The sequence below is a fragment of the Eubalaena glacialis genome, chromosome 7, assembly GCF_028564815.1.
Source record: "Eubalaena glacialis isolate mEubGla1 chromosome 7, mEubGla1.1.hap2.+ XY, whole genome shotgun sequence".
Classification (NCBI taxonomy): Eukaryota; Metazoa; Chordata; class Mammalia; order Artiodactyla; family Balaenidae; genus Eubalaena; species Eubalaena glacialis.
In genome coordinates, this window is record NC_083722.1 from 30,260,588 (window position 1) to 30,272,793 (window position 12,206).

Consider the following 12,206-nt stretch of genomic DNA (forward strand, 5'->3'; position numbering starts at 1 on the left):
CCCGGCGCCTTCGCCTCCCCGCCCTCGGGCCTCCCGGCCGGGTCCACGCCTCCCCTTGCTCCCGCCCCATCCATCCTCCGAACCCCCCCAACGCCCGCCCCGCTCCCGCTGATTGACAGGCGGGGCAGCGATCCCAGGAGCCCGGCTTTTGCTCCGCCACCCCAGCAGGAACCATAGCCAATGGGAGCTGTAGCCAATGGGAGCCAAGAGGCGGGGCCTGAGGCGGGCCTGCGGTGCTGGTCAGGTGCTCTGCGCTGAGGTGGCTTAAAGGTCAGGGACTGCAGGTTCGTGGGGGGCGCCCCTTGCCGCCGCCGCCTCCCCGCTATTGCCCCCGGTCTGCGGGAGGGAGCCCCCTCCAGGCCCTCCCTCCCATTGCCCCAAGCAGATGCGGACTGAGCGGATCGCCGCGAGGGTAAGAGTCCGGGAGTGTGGGAGGCTGGCCTGCCGGGGACCCACCCGCCTCCTGCGGGCCCCCCAAACTACCCTCCCACCCGTTTCCACTGCACACATACACAGAGCCCACGTTAGGGGATCTGCCAGCCTCGGTGGGCGGGAGGTTTGCGAATTGGGAACGTACCCTACCCCGAGATCCTTCCAGGAGCTAGGATGGAATCCCGGTGAAGAAGATGGGGCGATGCATCACCCTCCTCTTGATGTATATTCGCTCTACACACACCTACCCCTCCTTCAGTTTCCTCCCTCTCGTTTCTTGGCGCCCTGTCCCTCCAGATTTCCAATGCTGTCTGTGGGGGAAGGGTTGGAGGGGACGAGGTACTGGAAAGCAGCTCAGTGAAATCTGGACCCAGAGCTAGGGATTCCACGGCGCAGTGCAGCATTTTGTGCGTGGAGAAGAAAGAAATCAGATCTTCTTCCATCCCTACCCCCACTTCCCAGTCTGTTGCTTTATGTCATCGATGTGATGATGTTGGTTCCTCTTACCAAACATTCCTAAGCTTGAGGCAACACTTAGCCTTTGTTTATTTTCGTTTGTCCCAGGAAAGCAGTTCTTTCCTGCTTACCACAGTTGCTGAATTAATTTATTAAAATAGAGGAAAATCAGATGTTTCATGTAGTTGATTCTTTTTTAGCCTTAAATTGTATTTCGTTCATAGTATCCTTCCTTGTGTTAGGAAGGTGAAGGAGAGAAAGAGAAAAGGATCACCATTCTTAGCCAGAAATGTTAATAAGTATATTTGCAGTTCCTTATGGGAACTGATTATTCACGTTCCTTCCAGGTTTGGAAAGTTTAGTGCTGTTTGAGAAATAGTTTTTAAATTTAATTTTTGAACCATTGTCTGGAGACCAATACCTAAAACAATTTCAGTTTAAGCAACAATTTCAGTTCTAGGTATGCTGAAATCAATTAAAAAACAAAACAGAATTCTTGCCCCTGATAGCAAAGCAAGCATGCCAAGCAGTTTTTATTTACCTGCACTTACAGCAAGGCAAGACAGGGTCTAATTTTGAGGTTTAAATATGTCTTCAGCATATTTAAATTAGGAAGATGTCAAAAGCTGAATTCGATTGCTTTTTTTAATATCAATTTATTTATTTATCTATCTATCTATCTATTTATTTATTTAATTTGGGGCCGCGTTGAGCCTTTGTTGCTGTGCGTGGGCTTTCTGTAGTTGCGGCTAGCGGGAGCTACTCTTTGTTGCTGTGCGCGGGCTTCTCATTGCAGTGGCTTCTCTTGTTGTGGAGCACGGGCTGTAGGCATGCGGGCTTCAGTAGTTGTGGCTCACGGGCTCTAGAGGCTCAGTAGTTGTGGTGCACGGGCTTAGCTGCTCTGCAGCATGTGGAATCTTCCTGGACCAGGGCTCGAACCCGTGTCCCCTGCATTGGCAGGCGGATTCTTAACCACTGCGCCACCAGGGTAGTCCCTCAAGAGATTTCTTGGCACAAAATACGGTTAGATCCAGGTTTCGGTGGGCTTATAAATACCTTCATGCAAGAATGGACAGCAGAGGGAGAGAACAAAAGATCCTTACTGGATTTGCAAACCCAATGGGAACTGACCAAATTTACATATGTATTGTTTTTTCATATTATCTCTTATTAGCTTTCTTGAATAGAATAAAAGCTTTTTAGAAATATAGACAGATTACCAACGACAATAACAACAACCTTGATCCCAAGAGATTATTTAATCCTGGGAAGTGCCTTTTCTACACACATCACTGATAAGATTAAATGTTGATGAATTTTAAGATTAGGAAGGTCAACATCAAATTTTAGAATTATGTTTCAGTTTATACTTAGTTCAGAATCTAATTGTTTTGCTTAAAGAAGGCTATGCTTTGATTATTAATACATGAATGCAAATTACATTTCACAAATATATTTGAATGTCACAAATTTTGTCACTTCAGGATACCAAGTTAATCTATTTTCTCCTCTCTCTCATGACATCTCTCACATCTCTTACCATGATGGACCACACATAAGGCCTTGCCTTTGAAAAACAGAGGTGTACACATGTACTTTTAAAAAGTATTATTTTTGAATTTGCTAGTGCAAATTTGCTTGTTGCTAGGTTCCTATAGCCCATCTAACCATAATGATAAATATGCCCACAGGTATTTGACTGTATAAATGTTTCTGACCAGGAGTCAGAAGTCTGAGTCAACCTGAAAATGTTTCTGAAAAGTTGTACGTAAATTATATCATCTTCTAAAATGATATTTGAGGAGCTTATTTAAATAATTTCTTTGAGGAATGTTTCAATAAATTCTTAGAAACTAAAACAGTTTCTAAAATGCAAATATAATTTTTAGCTTTATTTATACAGGGAGCCCCAGGTCTCTTGTTTAAGACGAAGTTCTGCAGCATAATCCTTCCAGGCTGTGATTTATGATATAACTGGGATTACTAAGCACCATCCCTCTCCATTTTGGGTAAAGTATACAAAACAAAATTATTGCCATTAACTTCTATGTGTTTCTTAAACAGATTATCTTACACTGAACTGATCAAGTACTTTGAAAATGACTTCAAAACTTCTCTGGGTGTCCTTCATACTTGCTGCATTGACACTTTCAATTACATTTTCTCTCCAGCCAGACCAGCCAAAGGTTCTACTAGTTTCATTTGATGGATTACGTTGGGATTACTTATACAGAGTTCCAACACCCAATTTTCATCATGTTATTAAATATGGTGTCCATGTGAAGCAAGTTACTAATATTTTTATTACAAAGACCTACCCTAACCATTATACTTTGGTAACTGGCCTCTTTGCCGAGAATCATGGCATTGTGGCAAATGACATGTTTGATCCTGTTCTGAACAAATCTTTCTCCTTGGATAATATGAACATTTATGATTCTGAGTTTTGGGAAGAAGCGACGCCAATATGGATCACGAATCAGAGGGCAGGACATACGAGTGGTGCAGCCATGTGGCCCGGAACAGATGTCAAAATACATAAAAGCTTTCCTACTTACTATATGCCTTACAATGAGTCCGTTTCATTTGAAGAGAGAGTTGCCAAAATTATTGAATGGTTTACATCGAAAGAGCCCATCAATCTTGGTCTTCTCTATTGGGAAGAACCTGATGACATGGGCCACCATTTGGGACCAGACAGCCCACTCATGGGGCCTGTCATTTCAGATATTGACCAGAAGTTAGGGTATCTCATACGAATGCTGAAAAAGGCAAAGTTGTGGAACATTCTGAACCTAATCATCACAAGTGATCACGGAATGACGCAGTGTTCTGAGGAAAGGATCATAGAGCTTGACCAGTATCTGGATAAAGACCACTATACCCTGATTGACCAATCACCGGTGGCAGCCGTCTTGCCCAAAGAAGGTAAGTCTGAACAGACTGGTGGTCTGGGGCCGGGTCTGCCTGTGCCCAGTGCGATTGAGTGGGGGATTTTTGTTTCTGTGTCTTTCAAGTGTGCTTGCCTTTGTCATGGTAATATTCTGGGACTTAATCCTTAGTCTCTGAAAAGACAAACTCTCTTTTCTCAGAGTCTGATTTTTCACTTTTTGCTAGAATCTTAAAACTGATGCTCTCTCTATGTATTTATGGTAGTCGCATTTAACCATTTTGGAGTCATTGGATATGGTGAAAGCTACAGCCTCCATTCTCAGAGAAATTGAGATGGGAAGATATATACAAAATGTGCCTGCAGTTACAGTGATTTTATGGAAGCCCTAAAGCCTTCAATGGATCCTTAGTTAGGACCTGCTTAATAGGAAAGCAGTGGGGTACAGGAAGGAGAGAGTTTTGGTCGTCCTGAGATTTAATTTTCTTATCTGTAAACAGGGGAAGAAGTAACAGTACCTCAAACTTTTTACAAACCTCTCCTCGAAGCCTCACACCAACTCTGTCTCTCATTATTTCTGTTTTAAAGATAGGTGAACAAGCTCAAAAGGTTTAACATCCCCAGGTCAAAAAGTAAGTGCAGAGCAGGACTCAGACTTGCACTCCTGACTTTTGTTTTATCACCTCCTGGGGTTAGTCTAGGTATGAAATGAGAAAACAGATCTTGAAAAGCTGAAGAGCTCACAAATGAGAGTTAGATCCCTCGCAGGGGAATTAAGAGGATCATAAGAAACAGTGAATGTTAAAATAGGCACGTGCAGCTGCACACAAACATTTCTATCAATTCAATACAAAATAGCAATCTTTTGTGGTTAAGAAAGTTGCATTAACCCTTCAGTTCCCCTGATCAAGTTGGTATGGTGTTCCCTTGTTGGCAGGGAGGAAGCCCCAACAAATGGATTTGAAAAACAAGAAAAGGAATAAAGATATTGCCCAGGTTTACTGCGTTTGAAGTTACAGGGAGTACTTCTGCAACGCCTCCAGGGTTTCAAAGAACGTTTCACCAACCCTCACCCTCCACTTACCGAATTTTCTTGTCTTGAGATTCTCTATCTCTGTACTCAGAACTACCAGAACTTAGCTCTTTGGTTTTGTTTGGATGTTGCAGTGCCCTTGACATTTTACTTTGTGCCACCAATTAGTACCTCTGTGTGTGTGTGTGTGTGTGTGTATTTAATCTTTAGGGATTAGAGATTTCTGGTTCTATAAAATGTCTTCTCTTAAGGTGAATTTACTTTAAGAGAAGATTATTTCTCAGTTTCCCCCACAAGATTATTTCCTCAAAGGGGGTGGGAGTTCTAAATTGTCTGGCGAGGCTTCATTACCTTGCACTTGCTGGCTGTCTACGTCAGTAAGATGTCTGCGTTGATTGACCTCTGTTGCCATGGTTGTTTCTTTGGCTGTAGCAGTGAGTGTCTTGTTCTGACTGCCTCGCCTCATCCTTCTCTTTTAGGCAAATTTGATGAGGTCTATGAAGCACTAGCTCATGCTCATCCTAATCTGACTGTTTACAAAAAAGAAGAGATTCCAGAAAGATGGCATTACAAATACAACAGTCGAATTCAGCCAGTTCTCGCAGTGGCTGACGAAGGGTGGTATATTTTGCGGAATAAGTCAGATGACTTTCTGTGTGAGTATGTTATAGTATTTCCCCCCGTTCTGCATCGTTGTCTGCTAAAGTGGAGGCTAAGTGGGAGTTGTTTCTGCCATATTCAACAGTCCGTTTACGATCGAATAACTAGCTAGTGTCACACATTAATAGCTAAATAAAGATCCAATAAAGATCCCAATAAAGATTTATTGGGGCTTTAAAATGAGGTAACCTCCTAAAAGTGGAACATTTACTTCTCTTGAAGCCTTCAGACCAAAGATAAGCACAGTGCCCTGTACTGCTTATTATAACCATTATGTTCCAGAGGAAAACCTAACTGAATTTTATAAATTGAATCATTTTCTGCATCTGTTTTCAAGAGTTTAATCTCTATTTTTCTTTTCAGTTGTTAGCTTTCTAGTTTCTTTTGCGCTTTTGGCTCTACCAAATATAGGCCAGCTTTGCTTTACACCTTGGAAACATTTCTGAAAAGAAGTGCATATTGGCATGGATAAAAATATATCAAGATATATTTTCCTAATGAATACCTAGTGGTATAATTTTGGAGATATTTCCATTGAATAAATTTAGAATATAATGTAAATCCTATTTAAAATGAAAGCATGCAAAATAAAGAGCTTCCTGCTATCCTTTTTTTAAAAATTTATTTTTGGCCACACCACGCAGCTTGTGGGATCTTAGCTCCCCATCCAGGGATCAAACCCGCACCCTCTGCACTGGAAGCGCAGAGTCTTAACCACTGGACCACCAGGGAGGTCCCCCTGCTATCCTTAAGTGTAGTTTTCCCTTCTCATATAGCTTTTAACAAGTTAGTCAAATGGAAAAGTCATCCACAGGATTTCACTCATTTTTATTTTGCCTGTTATTTGCATATTTGCTCTCAAACTCCCCGCCCTTACCCAGCTCTGCTTTGTATCAGCAGTGACAGATCCCTACAGACTAAATTTCCCAGGCTCCTTTGCGAACTGGTTTCTGGTTCAGTTTGGCCAATAGAGGACCTTTGCAGGAGTGTGGAAGGCTGGAGTTTGGGAGAAAGCCAGGGTATTTTCCCCCCACTCTCTCTGCCCCAGGCTGTGTCTCTAACAGTGACTTCATGTCCTCTGTGATCCCAGCTCTGGACGACTTCCTGCTCTATGGCCTCAGTGCCTACTGGGTAGTCCTGGCTTTGGGGTTCTGGGGACACTACTTCTTCCTTCTGTCCCTCCAGCCCTGGGGACCATGGGAGGTTCCCACTGTTCTACTCACTGGGTAACCTTGCCATCCCATGTTTGCTTCTGAGCTTCAGCACTTTTGTAACTAGCCCCCATCTGAAATTCTCTCTCTTGGATGGGTTCCACTTTCCCAGCTGATAGAGATATTAACATGCACTACCAATCAATTCACTGGGAGTTGTTTCCATTCTGTTACTTGAATGTTGAAGCAAGCACATGGTGTCAACACTATATAGAAATGTTCTTTTAGGCACTGGTCCTTGATACATATAAGAGATGAACAAAATGTCCCTTTAGCTAGAATTGGGTTCCCATCATGTTTATTGATAAAGAGAAAAGCAGTTGCCTGGCCATGGCATTTGTAGAGCATATGTAAGTCATATTGGCAGATGCATACAGGTACATGGGTTCTGGTCCTGAAAACAGGTTTTACATATAGATAATAATCTGTAAACCAATATTTAATCAGGCCAGGAGAGCTGTTTTAAGAAGGCCTTTAAAAGTAATTTCCTTGGCCAGGAGAATAGTTGCCACCTTTATATGTTCAGGTTTTCATGTATTGTGCAGGTAGCTCTTATGTTAGAGGGGTTGCTCAAAAAAGAGCTGCTATCTCTGAGGAGATTGAATTACAATTTACAATTAACATAAATGTAAGTGGCTCTCTTGAAATTTTGGTTTGGTGAACTACACATACTAGATGAGTCACACCTATTTTGAGCAGAAAACCTTAATAGTGCTCCTATTTCTGTTACATGATGTTCAACATAATTATTTATTCAACAAATAATTAAGTACTGGCTACTACAGTCCTTCTCAGCCTGAGTTCTATCAGAGAATTCAGCCCTAATGTCCAAAAGCAGTGGTTCTCAGAGTGTGTTCCCTGGACCAGCAGCATCCAAATCACCTGGGAACTTGTTAGAAATGCAGATTCTTGGGCCCAACCCAGATCTACTGAACTAGAAACTGTGAGGGTAGAGCCCAGCGATCTGTGTTTTTACCTGCACCCATCCCCCTACCCCGGGGTCTCAAGTTTGAGATTCAAGTTTGAGAACCTCTGCCCTTAGGCATCCATTACTAAATACTGTCTACTGGATCCAGCATTTATTGTAGGGGCTACCACTATGAAACAAAGTCCCTCTTCATGGGAAAAGTTTTCTAAGTCATAATGAGTTCACTTCAAATCTGATTTTCTAGTAAGAAGTGTGATATGATTGATCTTTGCCTTCATGATTAGACTCTAGATCCAACTTTTCATAGACATGAGCACAGCAGTCATCCCATCAATTACAAATTATATAATGGCACATTTCCCAAGGTTACTATCGATTAATTAACTAGAATAGCACAGTCCCGTCAGATGATTCCTAGTGATTCATAAATCCAGCGTTATTTTCACTTGAATAATAAACTCGAAAGAATCATGGCACTAAGAATGACTTCTTTAGGTGGATTTTGCCAGGCAGATTTGGAATTACTTTGAGGAGATGACTCTCAGGGGAATTAATTTAGGATTTTCTTTTTTGCAATGCTGTGTTCTCATTGCATATTTCCCGGTAGCAAACACAAGCAGTAGAGGCTAATTTGCTAGTCCTTCTCACCACCTTTAAAAATAAAGCCTTTCAGTTTTCTTTGGTTGCGGTCTCATCAGCAGTAGCACCCTGATATTATGCTAGACGCACATGCCTTTAAAAGGCAGCTTTTGGCAGAAATAGAGACACAGATGTAGAGAACAAACGTATGGACACCAAGGGGGGAAAGCGGCGGGCGGGGGGGGGGAGGGTGGGGGGGTGGTAGGATGAATTGGGAGATTGGGATTGACATATATACACTAATATGTATAAAATGGATGACTAATAAGAACCTGCTGTATAAAAAAATAAATAAAATAAAATTCAAAAATTCAAAAACATAATAAAAATAAAAGGCAGCTTTTATTATGCAGGAGTTTTCATCCTTCATTTTTGTATCATCGTCTGACTTGATAAGTCAGGAGACTCCTAAAGTTTTTACTTCTTTGTAGCCGCACGAAAGCATGCAACGCTAAGTTGGATCCTGATCTGAACCACCAAAGTCAAGATTTTACCTACAAGTCCTGACTTTTTTGATAGCAGATCGTAACTGTAACTAGAAGTTTGATTTTTGTGGTGTCTTTTGTTTTCCTTTATTATTTTCCTCCTTTTATTGGTACTTATGAATTTATTGGCTTCATGACTAAGAGCACCTTTATCCCTTTATCTTTAGAACAAGCTGGAACATAGTAGGTACCTAACAAGGATGTGTTGAATATTAGTTTACCTGCCACGAAAAAAAATATCACTTTCATGTTCCCCTGACTTGCCTCAGCTTTGCTGTTTCCCCTTCTTCCTGTGCTACTGAAGGTAGTGTTGCCTGGAGAGAAAGATTTGTGATCATTTGACTTTTCGTTTCCTGAAGTGAATGGTGGTGTTGACAACAGCAGAGATTATTTGTAAAAGACCCTTTTATTTAAAAGTCCAAGTAGATAACATTTGCATTTAAGTTCACAATTTGATGATACAATTATTTCCATTTTAATACCATCTGGTTGGCTAACTTGTTCATGCATTTTATCTTCACAGTAGGCAACCACGGTTATGATAATGCATTAGCAGAAATGCATCCCATATTTTTAGCCCACGGTCCTGCCTTCCGAAAGAATTTCACAAAAGAAGCCATGAACTCAACAGATCTGTACCCCCTGCTCTGCCACCTCCTCAATATCACTGCAGTGCCACACAACGGATCACTCAGGAACGTCCAGGATCTGCTGAGTTCACCAACTCCAAGAGCGAGTCCTCATACACAGAGCCCTCCTCTCTTCCATGGTAGTGTCAAACCAAGAGAAAATGAACAAGAGGAGCCGTACGCTTATTTCATAGGGGTCTCTCTCGGTAGCACTATAGTTATTGTGTTTTTAATCATTTTCATTAAACATTTAATTCGCAGTCAAATACCTGCCTTACCAGATTTTCAGGCTGAAATATCTCAACCATTATTACAAGCCTAATGCTCCTTTGATGTGGAGATTGCATAGTTATGTCAGTGTTTAAAGGTTCCAAATTCTAGGAAACCAGCTTCAAACATTTGCACAGACCATTAAGCAGTTACGTACGTATGCAGAGGCAGTCATACACACACACACACACTCATGCACACCATGCACATGGACCAAAATACACATACCTGCAAAGGATGAAAGATGGGGAAGTATGTTTCCATTGTCCTCTCTGGCTTCTGGTAGGTAAGATCCTGCTTTATTTGGATTTGGCACATACAATGTATTATATTTAACAACTTTGCACTATTTGAAGTACTTTACATATTGCACTTTAAATTACTCTCCTAATGGGTACGTTTATGTGAAATGCACTTTATTGACAATTACGTCTGATAACTCGGTTGAAAAAGCCAACTTTTGCACCCATGTCCCAGAATACCTGTTATTCCTTGTTCAAACGGAATGAAATTTCTAATAATTCCTGAATACTGTAGAAATCTATCTATCTTCTTAAATTGGGAGAACATGAAGAAAGTGAAAACCGTTGAAAATGAAATGTGATGACCTTGGAACATTGAATTTTGGAGAGATGCATTCCCAACAGCAGGGTGCATCTGTGGGCACTCCTTGTCATATTTCTTTCCAATGGACATGGGTTTTCATTTTATTTTTCCCCCAAAAAAGAGATCCAAATACTGACGGATTCATTCCAGGTATGTTGTTTCCATCGTGAAATTCATTATTGCTGTTTCCTGATTAGTCATTTTACTCTGATTTTAATAGTAAGACACCATGAGACCTCTACTCTGTAGGCTTGAAAAAAAAAAATAAGACACCATGAATATACATTTCTTTCCTCTCGAGTCTAGCACTCGTCTGAGTAGAAGGCATCAGGCACCATCTCAGCAATATCTTCTCTTGCTCTGTAATTATTTGCTTCCTTGAAAACTAAATCACTATTAATCGCATTAAAAAATCAGATTAGATAAAACAATGTTTTCTTTCTGGTAATCTGTAGTGACAGAGCACAAGCATCTTTTAGATTTCAGCATTTGAAGGTCCAGAATTGCAAGAGAGCACAAACTACGTTAGGGAAAATGTAGGCCACGCAATCCTTGAAAAGAACCGTGTAGAGCTTGGGGGAAAAAAAATTAGACAGAAACTTGGGGAAAAAAATTAGGCAGGACCATTGTTGTTTGCAATGTACCCAGGACAATGCTAAAGGGTGCCTGGTGGCAAAAAATAGTGAAACTCCTAGAGGTAACAGGTGATTGAAACAAGAGGAGCTGAGATTATAGCCTTGTTTCCTGAAATATCTGAATATCCACTCACCAAATGCTCAGTGGAATCAAAGATGAATCCAGGTTCACAAATAGACTTTACCTCCTGGGTAGGTTTTTTCACCTGCCTGGTCATCTCAGCTCCCCAATCCCATCATGGAAAGCTGTGCCTTAGATCTCTTAAGTAAGCTGGTTAGGGAGAGGGTAGCGTTACCTATGGTTTCTTAGAGGAAAGAGGAAGCCCTGGAAAGAATAGCTTTCCTTGAAGAAAATAGAAACCAGTTTATAGACACGTGGCCCATAGAAAATACTGATTTTGTGTATATTCATGCACCAACTCGCTAAAAGTAGGTAAAGTGGTAAAGGTATTCCAGAAAGGATAAACTAGATGTAAAGAACAAAAGTGGCATAGTGAAAAATATAATTGAAGTGCTTCCTAAAATCAGGTGAATGAATTATTTTTAAATGATGATACCAGTAAACAATGTTAGCACTTAATTCTCATGTCATTAATACAACCTCTAAATGGGATAGAATGGAATCGCTGGAAATGTACTATAGATTAAAAAGCTGAGAAGTGAGATGGTAGATACCAAACTCCTCAAGAGGTCTGAACTCTGGATTAGACATTTTACGTGTGACCACTCGTGTTGGCTTGCTTTGTAGCGATGAACTTATCTGCGTTATTGAGATGCCAATCTAATGACTGAAAGATGAAATTGGTCTATTTAAAAGCATTATTATTCAAGTGCTATCTGTATATTTAAACTAATTGTTGCATTAAATTCATTTTAGAGGGTGCTATTACCTTAGTAGTAAGAAGAGAGTAGATTCTGTAACACTGATGAAATCATTAAAATTCTGATATGAAGATTTGATTATTGAATGGTTTCCTTTATCTACAGGTACTTATTTTCCTGTAAAATATCAGCAGGAGAGTTTACCTGAAGGAAAATAAAATTTTAAACTTTGCTGGGGAAATATCTAGTCACTCATCATTTTTCGATAGTTTCATTGTTGTTTTGGTTTTATCTGCATGTCTGTGGTCAAACTTTGTATGCAGTCAACACAAATTAGCACATAGAAATAACATGTAGACCAGCTAATCTTCCTAACTGTAAGTAAGAACTTTTAAAAGTTCCGAGCAATGGAATCCCCCCCTCACAACACTGACATGTTTGCTTTACACCCTCTGTCGGCTATTTTGAAGTTGATTAGTTGATACGATTTTTCTTGTTCAGCATGTATTT

General features: G+C 40.8%; 1 protein-coding gene across 2 annotated transcripts; it reads left to right on the forward strand.

The window, feature by feature from the left end:
- Window positions 1-220: 220 nt before the first annotated feature.
- On the forward strand, window positions 221-11,937 carry ENPP5 (ectonucleotide pyrophosphatase/phosphodiesterase family member 5). Of its 2 annotated transcripts, none has more exons than XM_061196124.1 (4): window positions 221-284; window positions 2,953-3,816; window positions 5,291-5,467; window positions 9,258-11,937. In XM_061196124.1, the coding sequence occupies exons 2-4, from the start codon at window positions 2,988-2,990 to the stop codon at window positions 9,683-9,685; spliced, it is 1,434 nt and encodes a 477-aa protein (XP_061052107.1). In that variant the 5' UTR covers window positions 221-284; window positions 2,953-2,987; the 3' UTR covers window positions 9,686-11,937. The 2 variants fall into 2 exon arrangements, with proteins under 2 accessions (XP_061052107.1, XP_061052106.1); XM_061196123.1 differs by having other exon boundaries at window positions 231-412.
- The last annotated feature ends 269 nt before the right edge of the window (window positions 11,938-12,206 follow it).

Bases quoted from the DNA above. Each gene is read 5' to 3' on its own strand.
- ENPP5 (XM_061196124.1), top strand. From the start codon at position 2,988: ATGACTTCAAAACTTCTCTGGGTGTCCTTCATACTTGCTGCATTGACA. The intron at 3,817-5,290 runs GTAAGTCTGAAC...CTTCTCTTTTAG, and splicing joins AGCCGTCTTGCCCAAAGAAG to GCAAATTTGATGAGGTCTAT. The intron at 5,468-9,257 runs GTGAGTATGTTA...TTATCTTCACAG, and splicing joins TAAGTCAGATGACTTTCTGT to TAGGCAACCACGGTTATGAT.